General features: G+C 31.9%; 1 protein-coding gene across 2 annotated transcripts; it reads right to left on the reverse strand.

Annotated features, from left to right (window-relative positions):
• Positions 1-1118: 1118 nt before the first annotated feature.
• Positions 1119-24868, reverse strand: LOC140046079 (uncharacterized). Of its 2 annotated transcripts, XM_072090601.1 has the most exons (5): positions 24803-24868; positions 22823-22994; positions 8980-9244; positions 4436-4492; positions 1119-3498 (listed from the first exon to the last, which is right to left on the reverse strand). In XM_072090601.1, the coding sequence occupies exons 2-5, from the start codon at positions 22823-22825 to the stop codon at positions 3392-3394; spliced, it is 432 nt and encodes a 143-aa protein (XP_071946702.1). In that variant the 5' UTR covers positions 22826-22994; positions 24803-24868; the 3' UTR covers positions 1119-3391. The 2 variants fall into 2 exon arrangements, with proteins under 2 accessions (XP_071946702.1, XP_071946692.1); XM_072090591.1 differs by lacking the exons at positions 22823-22994; positions 24803-24868 and adding an exon at positions 11573-11884.

Genomic DNA, 24868 nt, shown 5'->3' on the forward strand with positions numbered 1-24868 from the left:
AACACTAAGGAAACTTGAAAATGCCAGGATGGATAAACTAAGGTATATCGTGCTTATAAACTCATCCGGACAGTTACTGAAATCTATGCCCGAATTATTCAGTTATGTTCGAGTATTGTAATGTATATCATATCATTTTGCATTATGATTTACGTTATAGTAGGCCTATATATTTTTCAACTCTTATTCCAAAACTGTTGTTCAAAACATAGTTACAATTCTAGAAACAATAATACGTATGGATTGTAATCGGAAATAAAGATTTATAAGAAGACACAGATACACGGGTTTGTATTGTTGAAATATGTCCATAAAAGGTGCTATATTTATCCGTAATAATTACACATATTATGAACAAGTGAAGCCCCTATCAGTGTTGAAATACTGTTCATTATTAACACCTCAAATTGATATTTTTCGACGATTTATTTAAAAACACGCTAAACGATGGAGAAACAATTTCCATACAGGATATACAAACGGATCGATGTAGTAGGAGCCGTAGGTTTTTCTATCGACTGGAATACTAATGTACTGCTTAGTTGACGTCTATGTTACCGTTTAAATGTTTTTAAGTGCAAAAGGCAAACAAAAACGAGCATATCTCAACAGATTTTAAAATTCAATCAATGAAGTAGTTTACAATAGACAGTATATTTTATAGTGCACCGATGAGTAAGGGATAAGATGCAACATTTACTAATAATGAAATGATTTCATGCTAGTTATAGTCTTGTATGTATTAACTTACGTTGAAAAATGTAAGTCTGGATGAAAAAAGTATTACCTGTGTGTATTATTTAACTAATATACCTGTGACTGTCCTGTGATGTGCAAGTAAATAACAAAATATATTCTGTGTTTTAATTGGGGTTTCAAAGTTTTTTTTAGAGGGGATAACGTTAGAGCATGGACATTATTCTCGACACCAGTATGTGCACAGTAGCCATAGTATAATCTGTATCAAAGCTCTAGGTATATAATAAAGTGTTTTAAAAAGTTTTGACGAAAAATAAGTTACGTTATACGTGTTCACTCATATAGACTGGAATGATACACACTAACACGTTGTAGCTTTTTGTTTGTCGTTCATGTTTTATTTCACTTTCTCACTTTCTCTCTTTTACAAATTACGGAAAGTTACAGTGATTATCACACATCAAGGCAAATAGAAAGATATTGATACAAAATACATAGTCTGACATAACATAACTAATAATTATACAAATAATGAATGTTTACGAGTGAAATGAGACAAATCATTTCATGAGGTAAACAATAAAAGGCTACAGTATATTTTGGCGAAGCCGAGTAAAAACAAAAACATCTTTCATCTTATAACGAATGCAATCTGATCAGAGCCATCAACATCCTAGCATCTCGTGTCGCGTGTGTGGTTGCTCACACTACAATATAAAACAAACCAACGCGCAAAATGAAATTGCAGTATCGCATAACACGACATTGCACTTCTGATGACGTAAGAATGTAATAGAACATTTATTTAATATCATGTGACACAGTATTTTCATAAACCAGAATCTATTCAGGTGTGTTGTAAAAGCCATTATCACGAATAGCCTAACATACGCACATAGCCTAACGTTTTTATAGGCTAATCGTATATTTATTATTTATTCGTCAACCTCGATCTCGTGCTCTAGAAAAATATCATCAAACCATAAAAATAGATTAAAATCGAAAATGAATTTAAATTAATAAATTTATTCCCGTATAGAGCTATAAATAAATATTAACTTAAGGAAGTGTCAGTCTAATTAAAGCTTTCAATAAACGTAATTAACTACTACAGGTAATATGTGAAAAGATTAACAATTTAATCTTATTCTGGTTATATAATTTCATTTAAAACAAACAATAATTATCTTCGTCCTTAAAACCCTTATTAAACGGCTAATTCCCATGGACGCATTAGAGTATATTTTAATCTATCAACTAATTGCTTACTTCTAGTAATATGTGAGAATATTATCTATATCCACATTCAGGTTTATATAACTTAATATTAAACAATAATACTATACAAATAATGAATGTTTATGAGTGTAATGGTACAAATAATGGCATGAGGTGAATGATGAAAGGTTATATTTCAACGAGGCAAGAGCCGAGTTGATATATAATCTTTCATCATTCACTAAATGAAAAATACTATTAAACGATCGCTTAATAGTGCGTACTATTGCACGCCATGTGACCCACAACCGTCCGACCAAATCACAGGAATTTGTTTTAGGTATTATATAAAAATAAATATTATACGTCTCGTGTCACTCCAAAATAGAATTCCTGCTTATGAAGTACCGTAAATGTTGTATGAAACATTTCCAGAAGATCGTGAATTGTAATGAAAGATAAAGCAGTGTTTTCACTGATCCGGGCGACCTTCATTACAGAAGACTAAAGCTCTGTCTGCACTATCAAACCTATATATGGACTTGGAGATGCCATATTTGGGCACATCGTACTTTCTTTTTTTCAATCTAGCTTACCAGTGATAGACAGAGAAAATGAGAGGCCTTCTGGGCTCTGTAAAATATTACGTAAACGGACACATTCAAACGCAAATGGCATTTCTGTTTTCAGTCTACAGTATTTTTTTATATTACCGTATTTTATTTGCGTAACGATACTCTACCAAGGAAGAGACTTGGGTCTACGATAAGATACTTACCTAAATTAAAATTGTATTAAGTAAAGTAAATTATAATATAATAATTTAAAGCAGTTGCCGCAGATACGTTTTAAAAACAATGGTAGTTTGATGAGGTACTTAAACTCTTCAAATAACGTCATCAGCAATAATAAGTATACAGAACAAAAACTAATATTGGAAATGTAGCATTCCCCTAAGTATCGGTCACTTAAAAGTAACCGGTACTATATTACTCCTGATGACATTTGATCAATGTGCATTCGGCTATAAAAAGATAAGTTATATTTAATAGCACACCGAGTACAGTATCATGTCTAGCGATAAAATACAGTTTTCAGTATCACGTCTTTTATCGGCTATACCACGGAGATTGTATACCTCTTCTTGACACAGTATCGCTACATCAAAAGCCAACCACCTAAAGTACTTGCATTAACTTGTAATCGGTAGAAAATAGTTACAACTCTCAATGTGGTTGTATGTTTTAGCTGCTGCCGTCTACAAACACGATGCTGTAGGTTGTTTAGTCATGGCACCAATGTATGTAGGGGTGGGAAGAAACTTTAGCCTGGTCTGCCTACTCGATAGTCTTTAACATGGACAATAGTCTGCCTTTATTTCGGTTAGTCTCCAATAGTGTTCGTTGTTTACTATTTTTCCTGACAACGGTATAGTTTTCATTAATTATGTTGATCTGCTCTGACCCATTAATGTTCAATTAATTACTGTTTGATTTAATCGTGGTGGGAACGGAGGAGGAATAGGAGGTGGAGGAGGAGCCAGTGCGTATTTCTTTATACGTTCTACGACAGCAGTTTTACCTACAAAATAACAAAAAAATCTTATTATTTCTATGTATATCTACTAAAGTTTATCGTCGCTAACAATTATTAATCCTCGGAAACTCTCGCAACGTATGTTACATATAATAATACGCAGATTATCACTGTTTGTGTAATTGCTTGTTTTCGTCAGCGATCGAACATTTCATCATGTACGCCGTTAAACCTGATCTTTTTATCAAACAGATCGTCAAAGTGTCATAATGTCATAAACTTTTGACAGATTATAAAAAAAATCAATGTTCCATAATGTATAATACATAAATATATTGACGAATATCTTGACATGATGTTTCCAATATACTGTCGGATCTCATGCATGCACACTTTAAGGTTAATACATGACAAAAAAGCACATTTGATACATCGATAAATTGACAATAAGGTTAAGAGAACCAAAACTGTTCACATATTAGATAAATACAATTGGTAATAAAGAAAAGTATTTTTGATATATTTTTATATATATAAACAAATCAGGAATATTTATATATATTATTTCCTCATCTTTATCGTTTCAAATTAATTAATTAAATTTCAGTATATCACCGGGCGGTTTAGAATTAATGTTCTTTGCCTCTTGTGTTTATATATGATGAAGGGCTAGTGTTGCCCGAAAGCTCTGCTAACTTTTCTGGCTGTTTACTTTATCGTTTTGATTTAGCTTTTCGCTTTTTATTTTTGTATCTCCATTGAGATCCAGCCACTGATACCCACAGCATTGTCATTTTTTTCAGTAATTTGCCTTTGGATTTATATATACATTATATATATATATATAAATTTGCCTGATATATATATATAGAAAAGTAAGAGCTTACTTTAAGACAATCAACAAATATCAAAGATAGCTGTGAATTGTGGGTGCGTACGGAGGAAGGTTGGTTTGTGAGAGAGAATTGAGGGTTTACATTACCTTCTATACCATTCTCAACAGCCATGTCATCAGAACTAATAATACCATCGTAAAATGCTGTGAGGAGAAAAAAACAAACTACTATAATAAAAACAAAAAATAAAATCACCCTATTTTTTAATTTTTTATTTTTAAAACCAGAAACAAAAAACTAAAATAATATCACCCTATTTTTTGTTGAATAACTGTACCATGTTAATGTCTTATAAAAGTTATTCACTTTTACGTAAAATGTAATTTTGTATACCTTTTAGAAGTGAAAAAATTTTTTTTGGGGAGGAGAATACAAATTTAAAGTTGAACATATTTTAGACATCGTGTATCTATTACAAAACAAGTTATCAATTTTGTTAATTGTTGCATTCTAATAATAATTGATATCAAACGTTATCATAAACAATAACAAGCTTGTGTTTACATTAGATGGAGACAACACAAGATATTAAAGTAATTTCATAATTGAAATTATCAAAAGTTCAAAATCAAGAGAATAAATATTAGGTTTTCCGTATTTTACTCCGAATCTGAACTGGAAGGGGCGTGGTAGTAACAAAGATTTTGTTTATGCTCATTTCATATTCATACATAGTTAGTTGATTAAAAGCATTAATAAACGAACGAGTTGGACTCTGTTTGGAATAAACAAGAGGATCACACAAACAGTACAAAAAAAACCCCGAATTAATACTTTTACCCTTTTAATTGTTTTAAAACTTGTCGTAATTTCTTTATTAACTAAAATTATGATATTATTTATTATAATAACAAAAACAACATACGATTTCTTAATGATACATTTTTTACACTGTTTTTGTTTTCGCTACAGATAGGCCTAACATTTAACAAGTTGCTAAATATAGCATTATCTTTGCCATCGAATGTCATAATTAAGTAATGGAAAACTTGTAAACATTACATAAATCTATGTCAACAATTATTTTGTACAACCTAAATTATAATTTCATTTTATACAAACTCGAACTTGGAACCTAACAAATTGCATCACAAAATACGGCAAACTTGCACCGCGCAGTATCGATTGGACGTGAAGAAAGATTCCTTACGAGTAGTCAAAATTATTGTTTTGAAAATGTATTTTCATTCTCAATATTTTATTAAAGAACCCATCATCAATATGCTTACTGTACAGTCATTTAAAGATTTATTTCAACAACTTTTTTTAACCTTTTGGAGAATATTCGCGTTAACCTCTCAGCTTCAATATTATATTTAGCTCTCTGACTAAATGCATCGACACTTTTGTTATATTATTGTTATTATCATTGTCATAAACTTTCATCATCATTTCAAAAGAAGCAGACGATAAAACACGAATCCTGCAAATGCTGTACATTATTTGTATTTTTTTTAATAGATTTTGATGGGTGGAAGATATTAAAAAATTTACCACAATGTAAATGATTTTACTTAGTTCGATAATTCATAATATGAATAGAATCTCAACAGACTGGTTGATACATTTGCCAGACTCAACATTGTAGTATGAAAGGTAATAATCATTGTTTCTTTTACGTTGGCTGTGGACGATTTGCCTAATCTTGCTGCTGCTTTTGCGGCACAATTGTACACGTGAGTGTGGCGTCCCATAGGACCTTATTCATCAGTCACTCAGATCGGCAAACTTTGCTCAATTTAACGTAATGGTTTCCCCTCGTAAAGAACGATATTCATTGCTCGTTTCAGTTGTATGATTTGAACTATGTTTGTTAATGGTGTAAGAAAGGTTGCACCTTTTACGATTCAAATGGATTGTTTGTATTTCAAGATGGATTTGTGTCGTAATACGCTTTTCAAAAATTCATGAGCCAAAATTACTTAAATAAAAAGAAACTAAATGCGGTGTGCTCCACGATAGCTGACAGTTTCAACTTATGATACTGTCTTAATTCAGGATGTCTCCAAACTAATCTTAGTTAACAAATCTATTTCTGAAAACTACTTAGGCATAATATTTGTATAGAAGCATTGATTTGGTCGAAAATAGAAGCATTGTCATTAAATACTATAACAATATATTTCAAATTTTAAAAAATGCCAGCTTTTGTTCATTGTTCATTCTGAGTTTGAACGTTTTTAGTCGCGTGCAACGTGACTCTACAGCTCACTATGTCGGTCGGTTGGTGGGTAAACACTAACTTGAGAACGCGACTGCAGCCCTGTATATGACCTTGTTATTTAGCAATCCGTTAGCCCAATGTATTAAATATTAAACTTGTGATAGCAGGGAATAGTTTCATTTTTCCTTGTGATAGTAACTTTTGTAAATATAGAGATATAGTTATACATTAGGTAAGAGTAAAAGCAGGTGGAGAGATAATTCAATGCGTTATGGTGAAATTATACGCCAACAATGTCATGATTTGACAAGTCAATGTTAACACGTGGTGCTGCAACTGCTGCTGCTCAAACTTAAGCTCCAAGCCAGCCTCATCACTACCTTTAGTAAATTATTAGAACTATCTCTCAAATCAGTGATTGAATTAAATTTAAAAAAAAAAGGGAATTTTCCAAAATCAATGCTTTGATTGAAAAACATAAATCTCTTTTTAGAGATTTTAAAATCTTAAGAGGTCTATGTTTTCAGTGTATGTTTCCTTACATATTTTTTCTTAAATGCTTCCATTTTTTTATTAGTTTGCCGAAAAGTTTTTTCTCCGTTTACTTACTTATGTTGTAGCACTTTATTTAAGATTACTAATATAAGTTTGCGGGTGAAAAATAAACACACCAAACATACTGTATATATTATCAATCTATATAATCTATTATATACATAGAGAACCCTCCGTGGTTTGTAGTTTATACTTTGTAGTATAGCTTTATATATTTTCCATTGATTTTGTTTTGTTTTCTTTCACTAACTTGTTTTATTTTTTTATTTTACTTGCACCACTAGCGACAATGTGTGCCACTGATAAATAAAAATAAATAAATAAACATAACATTGACAACAATTGATTAGATTTAGAAGACACTAAATAAATTAGATATAACTGATAATAATACAACATACATCACTAAATGTCCAGATTTCAAACATTAGTTTAATTTTGCACTCATTTATTTTTGTTAATACCTTGTTGACTAGATGTACATGATGAATTTATTGTCAATGGTGTAGACACTAAGGCCAATTAATAGCTATCGTTCATGTGTAAGGACTTTGTTTTGTTCATTTATATGAATTATACTTATCATTCGCAAGAGACACTTCTAAAAAGTCAACGAATTAACATTATTAACATCAATAGTATCAGTATATATACTACTGTTTTACACAAACAAATACAGGTAATGAACAACTCTTAGAGTAGTCTCGGAGTTACGTAAAGTACATTTCTGGGTGCGGCAACGGCACTGTATTATATGTAACATTTCGGTTTTTGAAATTACATCACTATGTTTAACAAAATCGTAGTTTTCCTTTTTTTGTACATAAACTAAAATGGCAGTTAGTTTACGCCTTTTTGAGATAGTTATTATTGAGAAATGAAAAATTATGATTTGGATAAGACCATAAACAAAACATTACTGTCAGTACTTATGTAGATATTTTCAAAACCGCTCTAGCAAAACTTGTTACGCAAAAACCCCGATATTAGCCAATTGTTCCTGATCATAATTATAGTATATGTATTTTATGTTTTGCTAATTATTTTCTATTAACGTCTTGGTACTATCAAATCAAAGGGATTTTCAATTAAATGTACATAAAATGATAATAGAGATTTACAAAAGACGAAAGCATTCAAAACTTTAGCTTGTTATTATTGATTACTATAATATAACACCTAAATAAATTCCTGTCATTTGATTGGACGATTGTGGGTCACATGACATGCAATAGAACGTACTATTAAATGATTCAATGTACATAAAATGATAATAGAGATTTAGAAAAGACGTAAGCATTCAAAATGTTAGCTTGTTATTATTGATTACTATACGTTTAATTGCAAATATGATAATCGATGGATAAGTGGAAGAGATTTAAAGTCTTAAATGCATGAGTATTCATTTATTCTGTGTTCGCTTTATTTGTCGATTTCTGTATTTAAAAAAAATAGCCTCAAGTCTAATAAATAGTGTTCTTTAATCCGAGTATAACCGAATGTTTATAATACTATGTATTTTAGGAATAATGAAATCCATTAAAAGTATCAACGTATATCGACAACACATGCCCAATCCTGCTTTGCCCATCCACAACACAATATTTAAGATAACGCTGATCTAGAAAATAATAATAGCATTGACCTAATAATAATAAACTATTACATACACACAATTTAAAAATTCATTTTAAAAGGTAATAAGTTATCTGAAGTTTTGAAGATGTTTGGCTAGACTCGTAGCTTGTCTCACGTAAAATCTGTATCTATACGGAAACCGCCCGTCAGCTCCGCGTTGTGTGTAAATGGTCATAACGAACAACAAAGATTCTTTTTTTTTTACCGTTCCTACCGCTCGTCTGTGTAAATTTGCTTTAACGCTGTTATAAGTCTGTACATTTTCACACCTACCTGTGAATTTAACTGCCAACGAAACACCGATAACAAGAGCCATCAGCGTTAAAGCAACAAGTGCTATTTCGTATATGGACACTGCCCTCTCAGATGAAACACATAGGCATCGGCTTCGCACGTCGCTGTTATTTGCTGTCATCACCGTGGTCGTTTGGTTTTGTACGAATTCATCTTTTGAAGATCGTGTTTCTATAAATGAAGGACTAGCAAGAGAATCATCGTCTCTTGGATCGAATGCTGGGTTTTCGATACACGTGGGTTTCTAAAAAAAAAAAAAATCCAGAATATTCTCCTTTATTATACAAGACATGAATATCTGTACAAATATACCAATCATAATAAATGAAAGCAAGCATATTATTTAATTAATGTGTCGGTAAAAATTGGTTATTGTTCTGATGACATCAAAGACGCCGCTATTATAGATGAAAATGCAACAATAATAAAGACAGTTATTCTTGGACAGTAAGTAGGTCGGAATAATAATAAGTGGACAATAACTCTGTAAATGTCATTATTATGCATTGATGTCATTATTATTGTAATGCTGTCGTCCTAAGATCGTCCGGTTTCTTTTCATTATTTTTGCGACACACAAACTATTTTTTTTTTCATACGCAATTATTGTATAGGATGGCAAAGCATCGTTCTTATAATCTTAGTCTCATTTGAGGCTTAGGGAGTGAAGTAGTCCTAGACACATTCGTGAATTACCTGCCTGACACTAGGTCATGATTGAACCCTGGACCAAGAAACATCTCCACCGTTATTACCGTAACCCTATATCTTATAATAATATCTCATATTAATGCCATGTAAACCGACAGAAAAAACTAGCCGGTCAAGTTATCAAAAGTCAATGATGATATCATCTGTGGACGAGTAGGCTACAAGTCGACTACTACCCACGTTGACGTGAAACTCGGCCAGAATGCTAAATGTAAAGTTAACCCCATTGGTAAGCTGAACAGCTTTGGAACTTGAACATCACATGGAGCCAAAAATGACAACATTTAGAGAGGTATCAATGAGTAAATGTCTCGTATCAAGATCGTCAGATTGTTTTGCTAATGAAAAAACACAAGACACAAACATAGGCCTACTTCTGTAGTTCAGTCAACCATTTATAACAACGAAGAAACTTAAGATATAAACTATTCACCTACGAAGCACGTTTATTCGTGTAAATGCATAATATTGACCAATACAAAGGGCACATGAAAATGGTAATAAACGGTAATGTGTTTTTTATCAATTCAAAAAACATTAGTCCATTTGAACGTAACGCAAATATCAAACCGTTTCAAACAAAAACATCAAACAACATTACGAATAAAACAATAAAACATCGACAATAGAATAAAGATATTAAACTTAATTGTTTAATATAAAAGGTGAAAGTAACACCACAAAAGAAGCGTTTTGCATTTTTAGGATTTACAGGACTTACTATCGCGGACGTATATTTTACATAAATACTCTGTGGAATAATAAAATTTCTTTAAAGAAAATTATAAGGACCTACATAAGCTAGATAAAGCACCGGCGAAAACTGGTGAGAGAAGCAAGTTACTTTAAATTCAATTCAAGTAATGACAAGGAAGGCAGGAAGACGTTAAAAAGTTATATTGTCTTCTTTTAAAAAGAAGATTGTAAGAAGGAAAGAGAATTTCAATTACCCCTAGTAGGTTATTTCGAGGCTTTTCGATGTTTGTCTGAAATTTGTCTGAAATTTTTCTGACAAGCTCAATACACGTATGAAACGCCATATGTGCCAAAATATTGATCAAAACGCCTTCTGGAACCCAGAATAGGACCGAACCAGCACGTCATCATGTTGAATTGAATTAACTATGAAACTGAGATAGGTCTACATAAATGAAAAGTAAGGCCACTACATTATTACGAGAACGTCACATAGCTGACATTTTAACCCACACATTCCTTTATTCATAAAAAAGCAAAGTTAATTGCTTTAAAGGAATACTCGTTTAAACTAACTAACTACACATATTTATATATTCTTTTTATCTAATATTGTAAATACTACTTTTCAGCCTTTTGGCTGCCGTTGTATTATTGATTTCTTTTTTATGAATAAATATAGTTACTTGAACATATACATACTGTAGGCCTACCCTACTAGTAAAAAATGCTGTATTACTTGTCAACGATGTGATGACTTGCGAAATAAGTGTACACTTCCCATCGAATTATTCAAGTTGTAGGCCTAGGTTCCTGTATACAACTATCTGAAACTTGTATGTATGCATTGAATTACCATCGTATACCAATGATGGATTATACCACTGTAATGAATTACCATGCAGGTAGGCTTTTTATTATTTTAGTAGGCTACTGTATGCGGTTATAGTATTCTGAACATCAACAAGTTTCAAGAAACACCATAATTAGGAATTTCTCTGTAATTAAAACTGTCATCAAAACGATGATATTAATAAGTCAGGAAACAACAACATGTAGGCCTACAAATTATTTACTGCTGTAGTCCAGTAGTCCCACCCCCGTTCATATTGCATTGATTAAAACTTCTCTCTCAATTTTCTCACTACATAAAAATATATCTTACCTTCATGGCCATTTTTAACGTCAGTTTCCTGCTAAGTTAGCCTACCGGTATCAGCCACAAAATGCTGTGCTTCCAAATTAAAATATTACAGTTGACCTTGGCCTAGCTTTCTTATTTTATTTCTCCGCTGCTGTTTTTGCTTGTATTTTCCAATATTTTGAATGCCACCACCAACAGCTTCCACACGAAGCGGTGTTTTAGAAATAGATGTTTTTGTTAAAATCGGTACAAATACATACAAACTTTATACGTTATCATTTTAAGTGTACAGTAATAATCTTTTATACAGTGTCAAACGTTACTGTATGCAAAAGAGGCCTACAGTAATAAGGCTAGTTGTTGTTGATCACATTTCACCTCACGGTCAAGTTCTGTTTTCAAGATCAAATTGCATTTACAGGTATTCGAAAGTTTAAAGTTCGATATAAGATATTAAAGTTCCATTTCACAATATTAATACTGTACAGTGTTTCGGATGAATAAATCTACACTGCCTCGGACAAACTTTCTCCTCGGTTGCATAAATACCCACCCTCCCGCAGACGCAGCACCGGACAACTATTCGATCCCTCTCCCCGCACCACTAACTCAACCATTTTCCTTTATTTCCCAATAGCAATGGAGAGCAACACCCATTCTCCCTCCCCTACAACATTAACACCACTGTATGAATATGAATGGGTAGTTTTCCCAAGGGTTATGAGGAGGGGGTGGGGTCTTGATAGTTAGTTTAAACCTATATGTTCCAATGTCTACAAAGAAACATCTTTCTGAATTAAGTTTATTGCAAATCTGAAATCAAATATTAAATCTGATCGAACAAAAATCATTCATGATACTAAAAACATCATGATTATACGAATCAACAAAGCAAAAACCATTTATTAGAACCGAGTCAGCATAAACAACATAACCGACACAACAACAGCCTCCCACGACATTGTCAAAGAAACAAACCCGCTCAAACAACGAAACAAGTACCAGCAAATGAGAAACCAATAACTTATAACTCAACTAAATCCAGCAAATCAATCTCATAAAAAAAGTAAGGCGTTGGACTAACACCTAAATAAATCAATAAATGAAATAGGCCTAATAATTAATTCGTCGTGAAAGGGATTATCATGGAATTAATAATAAGTTAAAGATAATCGCCACGTTGAAATTAAAGGGTAAATTGGGATAATTAAATTTTGAGAGTAGATATAATAGGATTATACGGATTAGAGTTATGATGGAATAAATTGAAACTAATAACAATATCTAATATCGCAAGTAATTTTAAAGTAATGTATGGAGTTTGCAGCAACACAGAGCATGGTAATACTCACACGTAACTTAAGCTTGGTTCACACTAGCGAGGCAACGTAACGCAATCTACGTAACATAAGAAAATGCCCGTCCAATCATTGTGTTTGCCCCCGCCTGCGTGAAATCAAACCTACGATGCTTGCAGCACTATTGCGTCGTCGGTTCCCACTTGTGATTACATCACTTCCCGTCGATACGCCGTTGTGTTGCGTTCTAGTGGGAACCGCGTTTAAAACCCGTTTTCTTGTCGACGTTATTCGACGCTATCGTAACAGTTCAACAACGACAAGTTGAAATGATAACGATAGCGAGTGCTTTTTCCTGTAAATCATTAACATTTCAATGTTTACGTAGAAGATTGCCGATTATTGTTAACGATGGCATCGAATAACGTCGACAGGAAAACAGGCTTAAGATGTCGGCTTCTCTTACTCAAACTGTCGCACTGTTATGCAATGTTTACTGTGGAATAATTAATGTTTATTTATATTACTTTAGCATTAATGATTAGCAATATTTCTAATTGAAACTTGTTATTGTTTGATTATTTTAACGTAAAAATGTACTAGCCACTTTTATTAAGTTGCAATTTACGAGCAAACAGGTTTCAGACCATTTATGATAACCGTTATCTCTCTCAGTGAACATATTTATTACATAATATGAATTATTATTGAATCCTCAAATTATAACTATACCATATACCATAATGAGAGACAGACATTCACAAGTACATGTTTGCCTGATGTTTCTTGTAACATTTAATGTCCCCTCGCTAATTACAAATTGTTTGTACATGGCATATAGTTACTTGAGTAAGGAGTTTAAAGTTGCATCGAAGACAAATGCGGAAAATTGTAAACACTCTCCAGGGGTAACAGAGGTTATATGTCGAATATTTTAAGCAAACCCCCAGGCATTGCGGCTAGTAAAATTATGTTTTTATAACCATCACAGAATTGTACTATTCTCATGTGGTTCATAAATAACATCGATAATGTATAATAGTTTACCAAAATATTATGAAATGTATAACATATTGCAAAACTTAACATGATTAAATGCCAAACGAGGATCGTAGTACATTACAAAAGTGTCATTTCAATTTGCAGTGTATTAGGATACGCACTCACCACGTCTGATTATGTGGCTGTCACGAGACTTTATGTGGAAGACTGTTACCAGTCTACCAGATACCTATCATAACTGTATTAATACGTCTGCGTTTACAAGCGTGTGTGATAGGACTACGTAAAGCCTGGTTTCCATAAAATCGCTACACCGTTTCCATTGAAATCGCTACACGCGCAAATGTCGCCGACGCGCATCGGGGAGGTCTCCCCAATTCATCGCAGACAAAATCGGCAAAGTTCAACCATGTTCAACTTTGCCGATTTTGTCGGCGATGAGTCGTATACGCGTGTACCAAAGAATATTTAGCGCTCGCGTACTAGATCCCCGATAAATTCTAGCGTTTCCATAGAATCGCTACGCTCTGTCGGCGACAGCAGTCGGCGACACGGTGTAGCGATTTTATGGAAACCAGGCTTAACAACGATAACGTAGCATAACGGTACTCGTATGGTATGCAAATATGCTAGTTAATTTCAAGAAATGATTCATTTCATTGCGATTTAACAATATAACTATTTCAAGCAAAGTGATTAAAGATGTATTGTCTCTCAAGAACATTAACAATGAAGATTAATTAAATCAGATTTTGAATATGTTATTTTGTAGTTTTAATAAAGTTAGGCCTAATCACTTCCATAGAAAAACAAATATTTTCACCTATAAATTGACAAAATAAATGTTTAAATTCAACCAAAAACCCACTGGCTGGCAGCCAATTTGGCCATTTTTTGCTTTAAATTACAGTTTTTTCTTTTTCGATCCAATTTTTGGTCATAACTATTAATGTTACATAAAATTGGCATATTCAACTAACATTTTGTTAAGAATTATTTTTCAGGGGGACAATACATCTTTAAACAAAATCATGTTTTAATTTATGTTAGGCCTATGTTAATATTATTTTAGATCCAAATAATATTTGGCGGCCATCTTAAGTGGTCACCTCTCCTGTTGGAATCGCATACGTCCTGTCTATACAGTTGACGATAGTACTTACTCAGTCGATGCACTGTTATTGTGATTCAAGCAGACAAGTTGCCCCATTTTGTAAGTCACTCAAATCAAAAAGTATTTATAATTCATCAACTCATTTAATTGTACATTATTACTGTGTTAAAATATCCAATACCATGTCTAAAATTCGACTTATTATAGATTACTTAATTACTGTACCTACACATCCAAAATGGACCATTCGTATTGGAAGATTTATTGATTGATAGACCAGCTGACATGTAGGTAAATCACCTGGTTTTACCTTAGCATGGTTATACCAGTCACCATATGAAAATAAAGTAAAATCAATCCATTATGAAAATTACATGGATGATCTGCTCGAATTAGCTTAGCATATCCCTCGGCAAGATGTCACATGTGACAGGAGCAACCATTTACATAAAAGATAATCAATTTGTATACAGGACTTAATTTAGTAATTGTAAAAAAAAAACCTGTTTAATTTCTAAGTAATAGCTTACAAGTGGGAATACGTGAAGAAGGCTACTAAAATAAGAAGTATCTTATCCCAAGGACATCATTAATTGACTGGAAGGATCTCTAATTAATATTGAGTCAAAGTTCAGGATAGAAAAATGTATGATTGTGTTATTTTATGATAGTAGTATTAATGAATAAAGAAGGTTACAATAAGTGGTGACAAGAATATTTTTTCGGAAAGTGCATAATTAACAGAATAGAAAATGTGATGAGTATAATGTTTATTATAGTGACGTTGAAATAAGATTGATACCCAGATATCTTGTGATCTGACGATAATGAGAAGCTGAACAATGTTGGCAATATAAATGATACGATAATAATTATAATGATAGCAATCGTGATGACAATAATGATGGTGACGATAATAATGATAATGATAGCAATCGTGATGACAATAATGATGGTGACGATAATAATTATAATGATAGCAATCACGATAACAATAATGATGGTGACGATAATAATGATAATGATAGCAATCATGATGACAATAATGATGGTGACGATAATAATGATAATGATAGCAATCACGATGACAATAATGATGGTGACGATAATAATGATAATGATAGCAATCACGATGACAATAATGATAGTGACGATAATAATGATAATGATAGCAATCATGATGACAATAATGATGGTGACGATAATAATGATAATGATAGCAATCATGATGACAATAATGATGGTGACGATAATAATGATAATGATAGCAATCATGATGACAATAATGATGGTGACGATAATAATGATAATGATAGCAATCACGATGACAATAATGATGGTGACGATAATAATGATAGCAATAGATGATAACGATAATAACGATGATGGTATTGATGATGACAATCAAGATGATGAAAATACTGATGATAATGACAATAATAGGAGGAAAATGATGATAATAATAGATGAAGCTATAATGATGATGACAATCAAGATGATTACGATAGTGAGGGTGACGACAATGATAATGACGATAACAATGGTGAGAATGATAATGATGATAATAATGATGACGATAATGGATGACGCCCTAATGATGATGACAATCAAGACTATGACAATGATGGTGACGATAATGATAATGACGATATTGATATGATAACGATGATAGTGATGCTCTAGCAATAAGTAAAAAGAAGACAATGATGGCAAAGGTCACAATAAGATTTAATGCAGTCGTAAATCAATGATCAAACCAATACAACTAGGCCTAAGTAAATGTAATCAAGAATATAATCAAGAAAAATTATTATGTATCCGTCGTTTATAACTGGTATCAATAGATATGTGATTACTGTGGCTTAATAGTTACATCATACTGTCCCCACTGAGTTACTTTGATGATGCGTGGCTCAGCGTAGTCGTGACATCCAACTTATTATTCAATCCTATCCACCAATTAGTACGGCTAGCTGAGGTTTTAAATACAAGGGTAATAATTATAAATCAACATAGGATTTATACAAGTTTAATTTCAATACGTGTAATTATCAAGTCACCATTTTTCAGTGAAATTGATCGATGCGCGCACACACAAACCTCACAGTTGTCTGGAGCTCAGATTGCTTAAAGCTTGGTTCCTACTAGAGACGCAACGCAAGGACGTAAAGGCAACGCAATCGTGTTGACCAATGACAAGCGACAGTTCAAAATTATTTATCGCTTGTGATTGGCCAACTCAGTTACGTCCTTGTGTTGCGTCTCTAGTGGGAACTAAGCTTTAAAATAAGTTACGGCTATAAAGGTATCAACCGTACAACCATTTCTGTGATTATATACCCCTCTTTTCCTCCTCAAAATTCCTATTAATATAATATACGTCCGTACAATTGGCTGATTCATGGACCTGAAGCTCTGTCTACACTATCAAACTTTATGTAACAACAAAAATGTGATGTTCCCATGTACATGATGATGTCACATCATTACCATATTTAAGGATATCACTACCATACTATTTGGGCACATCAAACTGTTTTTCCCACAATTGTTTGATATAGTGTAAACAGTCTTACAGTAGATCATGTCAAAACAATCAAATGTCCTCCCCATCATGCAATACCGTAGGGGTAAATTATCAAGTAAATGGATGTGGTATCCTTACATAGAACACTAGTTTTCCTCGCGTGTCACACGAATATATTTCTGGCATAAAAGCAGTATCGATATGTTTTTCACAAAATAACTTGCTGAAGCATGCTTTCATGTAAACGGCTTGATATTAATACGAGTTACTAGAAGTGGTTCGTGATTTTACATACGTACACATGTGGTCACATGACGTATTTTATATAACAGCACTTTGCACAAACCTAAGGTGAATAATCCAGCATTACTATATACCTCAGGAAACAACATCTGATCGAAGCATAATGTATATACATTTGATGATTTGTTTTTACTGAAAATTGTTTTGTAACTCCAGCAACAGACCTATATTAACAAGAACATGGAATTACATTTACTAAGTAGAAAGCAAAACAGGCATTGCCTTTTGAAAACAACAAAGTATTTGTCTGATGCGATTGTATTATTGTTTAAACGATAAGAGATGATGATCAAACTAGCATCGATAATCTTAAAGTAAACTATGGATAAATACCAAATACCATTCTACTTGTTCTAATGGTATTACTGCTATTATATAGTGTATGTAGACGACATATGAATGATAAATAATTTATAAACACGACGATTTTTGTTGTGTCTTTTTGTGAGGTTCACTCACCTTTATTTGATAATCATTTTGATAACTTTCTTTGAAATCGAAATTGCTATTTTTGTTTCCATTCTTAGTATGCTTTTGTAGGCCTATATATTTTTATATATTATATATTTTTTCCCTTCATATATATTACGTTTCAAACTCATCCTAAAGATCTGCTACTTTATAAGGAAAGAATGTCGATCAAGTGACAAAATTCTCAAAAGATTCAAGATTCAAGATTCAGATTCAGATAATATTTATTTAGATAATAATGAATGAATATATACAAAATAGAAAAAAGATATTAAAGTGAACATAGATAAAGCAGTAATTGGTAGTCATTATTATCATGGATCCCTTCTAGAAGTTAAAAACTTGTTTCGTAGGGACCCACAACAAAACACATTACTAAAAAAATAAAAATAACCTAGAATATATAATTATATAATTTAGGATAAAAAATTACAGTATAATAAAATAACTAACATCTTCTTTATAAAAATTATTTAAATTATATTTCAATAGTTTCATGATAATTATAAATGAAATAACTACCGATACTGGTAAATGAAAAAAAAAAATATGTATACATAAATTATAATTCCAGTATAAGCAGAAATTATTTTTCTTTCACATTTCTCAAGAAGTGCTGCCTCTAATTCAAAAGCATTGGTATATTTTGATTTCATTAACTTTTTATTCAATTCTGATTACCAGTACTGTAACTCATCTGTAACTAGAGTCTGTTTTTTAAAGAAAAATTTTCATAAAATAAAATCAAATAACACTATTTAATCCATTTGTCAAAGTAGCTCTCAAAATAAAATAACAAATGTAGATACGAATTTTAAATACCTAGAAAATTGAGAGGCTTTGTATTTTGAGCAGAGGCAGTTTGTTTATTTATTAGTAACTCCTACACTTTTTTCCTATTCCAAAATTCCATGGTAAAAAAAAGTGGCGCCAGGTTTTGCCGCTGAGGAAAACTCTACAAGTTTCATTGTCCGTCCCATTTATCAGACTACTTTGCTGAAAAATCTCGTTGGTACAAGCTGGCGGTTGAGTAGGCCTACCATAATGTAAATCAATAAACAAAAGTACACCACGTGATACGATAACAACCATTGACATAATTATTATTCTTATTATCGACAACACCAAAACTTTTATATATTTACGATTGAATTGAATAAACTAGATAAAGTATTTTGAAAGGAAGAAATACATTATTGCAAAACTAATTATAAACCTCACTCATTGCTGATTTATTTTAATTTAATACTAAACTGTAATTGTGCAGTAATAAATCAGATAAATAAACCTCATCTAAACCGTTTTAAAGCTAAATAGAAGTAAAATAGCATGCTGTAATGTTGAAATCGCACATCGTATCACGAGTTAAGCTCTGACAATTAGCGACATAATCTCTAACGACCATTACAATTATAACCTGATCTTTTTGCGTTGAAAGAGGTATTTCAACGCAATACAATATCCACAAGTCGTGACATCTGATTGTGTATGACACTTGGTAATAATTAGGCAAAACGTCATGAAATAATACACTTAAATACACTTAAATTACCTGTGTCAGGTTATGAACAATTCACCGGTGTAATCACAAATGATAACAAAATAATTTAAATGCCAGGTACAGGCAAATTGTTATGATCATCAGTTGTTTTGTGTTACAATACGATTTTAATTTTTTTTTTTAATAAGCACTTTCTACTTTCTACATACACTTGCCCCAAAACATTCATTGTCTTTTTTATTTATTTATTTATTTGTTTTTATTTCGATTTTTTTCTGAAAATATCCAAGCGCAACCAGTATACGTATGAAATGCCATATGTGACAAACTATTTATCTTTTTTCTAATATTAAAACAAAACTCTGTCCCACAACCCAGACTACTTTCTACATAATGGTGTAAATAATGAGGGTTTTAAAACAAATCGAAAAAAGAAACGTTTTGGCAAAACCTTTACTCTGACTATGATAATAAGGTAGCATAAATGTTACGTTCTTGGTAAACATCAGGTTGAACTATCTAACACTGAAAATAAGTCTGAATAAGTATTTTTTCTTCGTGATTTATGTCACACATTTTTTAATTAATTTAACAAATTTAATTCATTTACAACACAATGATATCTGAAATTCAAGCCTGGATCTAGTCTAGGTTGTATATCGTATTATTAGTAAAAAGATAAATATGTGGTTGAATATTGCGTTTTAAATGTAAACATTCAAACATCAACTGTTGAAAAAACATAAGAAGACAATGAGCCTGTAGCTAGCTGAGATTTAAAGATCTATTGTCAAAATAAATAGAATAAAAAGTAAATATTAATAAGATCATAGCTTATTCACTTTTATAGTAGGAAACGAAAAATAATGGTTTTACTTATAAAAAGATAAAATTAACGGAACAATTTAACCAAAAACTTGGTCAAAGTGAATTACTAATAAGTCAATATATTTTTTCAAAAGGACAATAATAACTACCGGTATTGTAACTTGTTTTTGCTCGAATACGACGTACTATTGATAATTCTATAATAAGGGGGTATAATTTTCCCAATATTACAAACAATGTATGTTTTAAAAGACATGTTTGGTAGAGCCAAATCTAACCACAATATATTTGTTTTCGATGAGCTTACGTAAATTTATTAACTAATTGTTAAAGATGTATTGTCCTCCCAAAACATGAGAAAAGATGAATAAAATCAGATTTTGAATAGGCAATTTCACAGTTTTAATAAAGTTATTCACTTCTGTAGAAAAGAAAATCATCAAAAATAATTATTTCACTTATAAAAAGACAAAAGAAATGGTTAATTTCAACAAAAAACCACTGTATTCCAGACAATTTAGGTATATTTTGTTTGAAATTACATTTTTTTGGGGAAAATGTTTTTTTTATTAAGTTTTTGGTCAAACTTTTATGTGATATTAAAATGGCATTATTTAAAAAAAAAATTTAACAATTATTTTTTTAGGGGGACAATATATCTTTAAATAAAATAAACGTTGTTAAGATTTTGTATTTTTTTCGTCGTCGTACAAAATACACATATACTTGAGTTTGTAACTCCAACCAAAAATGGAAACGTCGGAACATAAGCATAAAGTATAGGCTAATCAATTGTATAACAGAATAATAACAACTTAAAACCGAATCGGCACCTACAACGGCATAAAACAAACCAAAATGTTAACTATAGTGCCAATGGGGAGCATAACCAATCAAGAAAAACATTAAAACCGAAGTAGGAATTCATTTTTGTGTCATAATAAAGAATCTGGAATTGTTTTACCAAGGTTGTGATTTAGAAATTGAAGACTAATGTCTCGGCGGATAATTAATATTAGAACTAATAATTCATAGTAACGATTCAAGAGCCTAAGCAGTCTCTTATCTCATTAAATTTGATCATTTTCACCCCTGTGTTTGTAATGATGGATTATAAGAAGATTATTACCTCTATAAACCAAACAAGACACCGGGTATCACGATATATAATATTCATAATATGTAAACAAAACTAATTCGACTAGAGCTGTAGTCAATCCAATGTATTGCAAAGAAACTCAAGTCATATGATATACTGTAGCCCCGTAAGCTTGTCATGTCATTTTCGCTTCAATATCAGTACTGTTTCATATTCTTTGGCTTCTAAATTTGTTTTTTGAATTGATATAGTCAGTAGGCCTAACCTATATTACGTGCTATAATCATTCTGATTACATATAGATGACATATTCAAATGAAAGCAAATTAAACAATCTTATAAATTAATCTCGGGCGGGCAACGAGGCCGGTGGATAATACAGATAGCCCATGGATTATCTAATTCCAAATGTGATTTTATTAAAGATCGAGTGGGAGAGTTAACAAAACCGTCTTATTAAACGTATTTCAATTTTAGATGACAGCAAAATACCTACTGTATGAGGCTAGACATGCACGCTTGTCCATATTTATTGTGGAAAAGTTTTTTAAATGACGTCATAAATTTCGCTGTGTTTCGTTAAATTGAATCGACTAAAATAATATAAGTTAATGGTTAACCATGATGACGTCACAAAAACGGGAGCGTTAAAACTCTTTTTGAAATTCAACTTGCGTTTGAAATGATATAAAAACATGCTAGGAATGTTAGCGTTACAAAATAAACATCAACAAGACACACATAAGCGTCCGCCTAAGCTTTGTTAGGATTTATACTAATTTTAATTGTAGGTTCTGTCTATTTACGGAACAATGCTTATATACGCATGCGTTTGTTTTTGTCGTCCACTGTCCCGAACTCAAAGTTCGAAATACGTGTTGACGTAGGGTTTATAAATGTAAATCAAAGGAAAGTTGAGCGACTTCCACTAAATGAATATTGATGACAATAAAAGGTATTATAAAGTAGTTCATGTTGATCAGCATAAACGTGTATTTGCAAGCATTCTTACCCACATTGGATCTTGTCCATACATTCCGACAATCAATTAAAAGTTTCTTGAGTGATATATTGATATGGAACTCTACGTGTGGGCATATTTAAAATATAAAATTTGCGCGTACTCACCATGCGATCATTGAACTTTAGGAGTGCCAGAGCCTAGGCCTCAGATTCAAGCCATGTCTACACTAACAAACTTTACCGAAGTTTTGTTTGCAAACTCTAGTTCGCCACTGCTGTTGTGTGTGAATTCTGTCTATAAGTGCTACTAATTTCTGGAGGCTGTCATTTGGTCTATCTGGAAGATCAAAGGAGGACAAGATCACAACAATCAGCAAACTAGTTTGTCAAAAAGATACACATCCCATCATGCATTTCTGTAGTGTGCCAAGTTTGTCAACCGATCTACATTAGAAACCTTTGGAATCTTTTCGTGGCAAACTCGGAGTTTTTCCTATGAGTTTGCAAACTACAGTGTGATTCATAAATGCCACCAGTAAACTATTTCAATAATGTGCATGGTCTAAGTTCTGAAAAAAATTATGTAGTTTATCAATTTGTCTATTCTCTAGCAAACTTTAGAAAACATTTCAAGTTTGCTCGAGTTAATAAAGTGCCTTATAAATAAATGGGTAAGACTTACTAAGTTAGAGGGGTCTAATACAAACATCAAACATACATACACACACATACAATAAAGTTACTTTTTAAGCATTTCGTATAAATTTAAATATTCCAGCGTTTAGACAGTGGTTCAGCGTAAGCATACAATGTAATGTCATAGTAGACGTTGTAATAGTGTCATTTCGTGTCGCTTTTGTAGAATGCTGATGTTTTATATAATAAATTAAGAATGATAACATTCACATGTAAGCCTAATATGTCTACGATAACTGCAGTGATTTCATAGACAACTACAATGTTATGTGTGAAAGTACCTTTAATCGTAATTTTGTAGGTTACCGTTATAAAGTTAATTGATTTAATTTTCATTTCTTCATCATTAATACTGCTTAATCGTGTCAAGTTAACACGCTGCTTGCGTAAATCATCAAGTATGAAATATTACTTTGGTATATCAATAACAATGTCTACTATACTCGCGTTTTACCAAATCAAAGTAGGGAGTTTACGCAGCAGCTAGTATATTGTTAGTAGGGATGGGGGACGAGATAGAGATGTAATGGAAATGGGTTTCATTCCAGGTACAGTAGGCCTATATTGTTTATGTAGGCCAACTATTGAATCGTGTTAATTGGATTAGTAGTTTAGGATGCATTTTAAATGTACTGGTTACACGGATAGGCTCATTTGGCCAGAAGTCGATTGTTGTTAGTTTTAATGATTGTAGCCTATGCTTAGTTGAAGGATCCACTCTAATTGTCATCATTGTATAGGAGGTAGGAACTGAATTGCTTGATAAGATAAACCCTTGTTTTAATAATGTCACTTTTCACATGTTAGGCCTATTTTTACAATACATCATTCTACGTACACGTTGATGCTGTAAAATCTATTTACATTATTCAAAGCAATAAGCATAAGCCATAAACTGTACATCTATCATATAATTATAATATTGTGTTTTATAGGATGTAATACATATTTTTTTTGGGGACTAGGCCTATTTGTCATCGTAACCGGTTTCTGTATCCGGTTTCGACGGTCCTTGTGCTTAGGTCTAAGTAGATTCCTCATACAAACACTGTACGGCTAAAAATTTTTTGGATACTATCATTATAATTACTATAGGCCTAGATTCATTGTTTGTCAGACAATCTGATCGATCCCACTGACGATAAACAATTCTGAACATTATTGACACCTGATCATTAGCATAATGAGTAGACATGTACAATAAAAACAAATTAAAATATAAAGAGAAAATTAATGATCGATAAAAATATATAACTCTCCTAAAACGGTTTTCAAAAACAACATTGTTGCTTCAGAGTTCTAGTTATTACAAAACGTAGACTTAAATTATGAGCTTTATAGTACGGTGACAGCATGATGTGCTAAATTATAAAAACTTCTCTAGTTTTAATCTAGTTTTATCGGTTTCAAAATATTGAATACATCCTAAAAAATATTCTCTCTATTTACCTTACAGATCTTATGAATTGTAAACGATACATGCACGAATTCCCCTTCCCAGCCTGGAGATGTCTT

The sequence above is a fragment of the Antedon mediterranea genome, chromosome 1, assembly GCF_964355755.1.
Source record: "Antedon mediterranea chromosome 1, ecAntMedi1.1, whole genome shotgun sequence".
Classification (NCBI taxonomy): Eukaryota; Metazoa; Echinodermata; class Crinoidea; order Comatulida; family Antedonidae; genus Antedon; species Antedon mediterranea.

What these genes read in the sequence shown, in the direction of transcription:
- LOC140046079 (XM_072090591.1), bottom strand. An exon ending in GTTGGCAGTTAAATTCACAG is followed by an intron (nt 4,493 to 8,979) that starts GTAGGTGTGAAA and finishes TTCTCCTCACAG; the next exon opens with CATTTTACGATGGTATTATT. An exon ending in TGTTGAGAATGGTATAGAAG is followed by an intron (nt 3,499 to 4,435) that starts GTAATGTAAACC and finishes GTTATTTTGTAG; the next exon opens with GTAAAACTGCTGTCGTAGAA.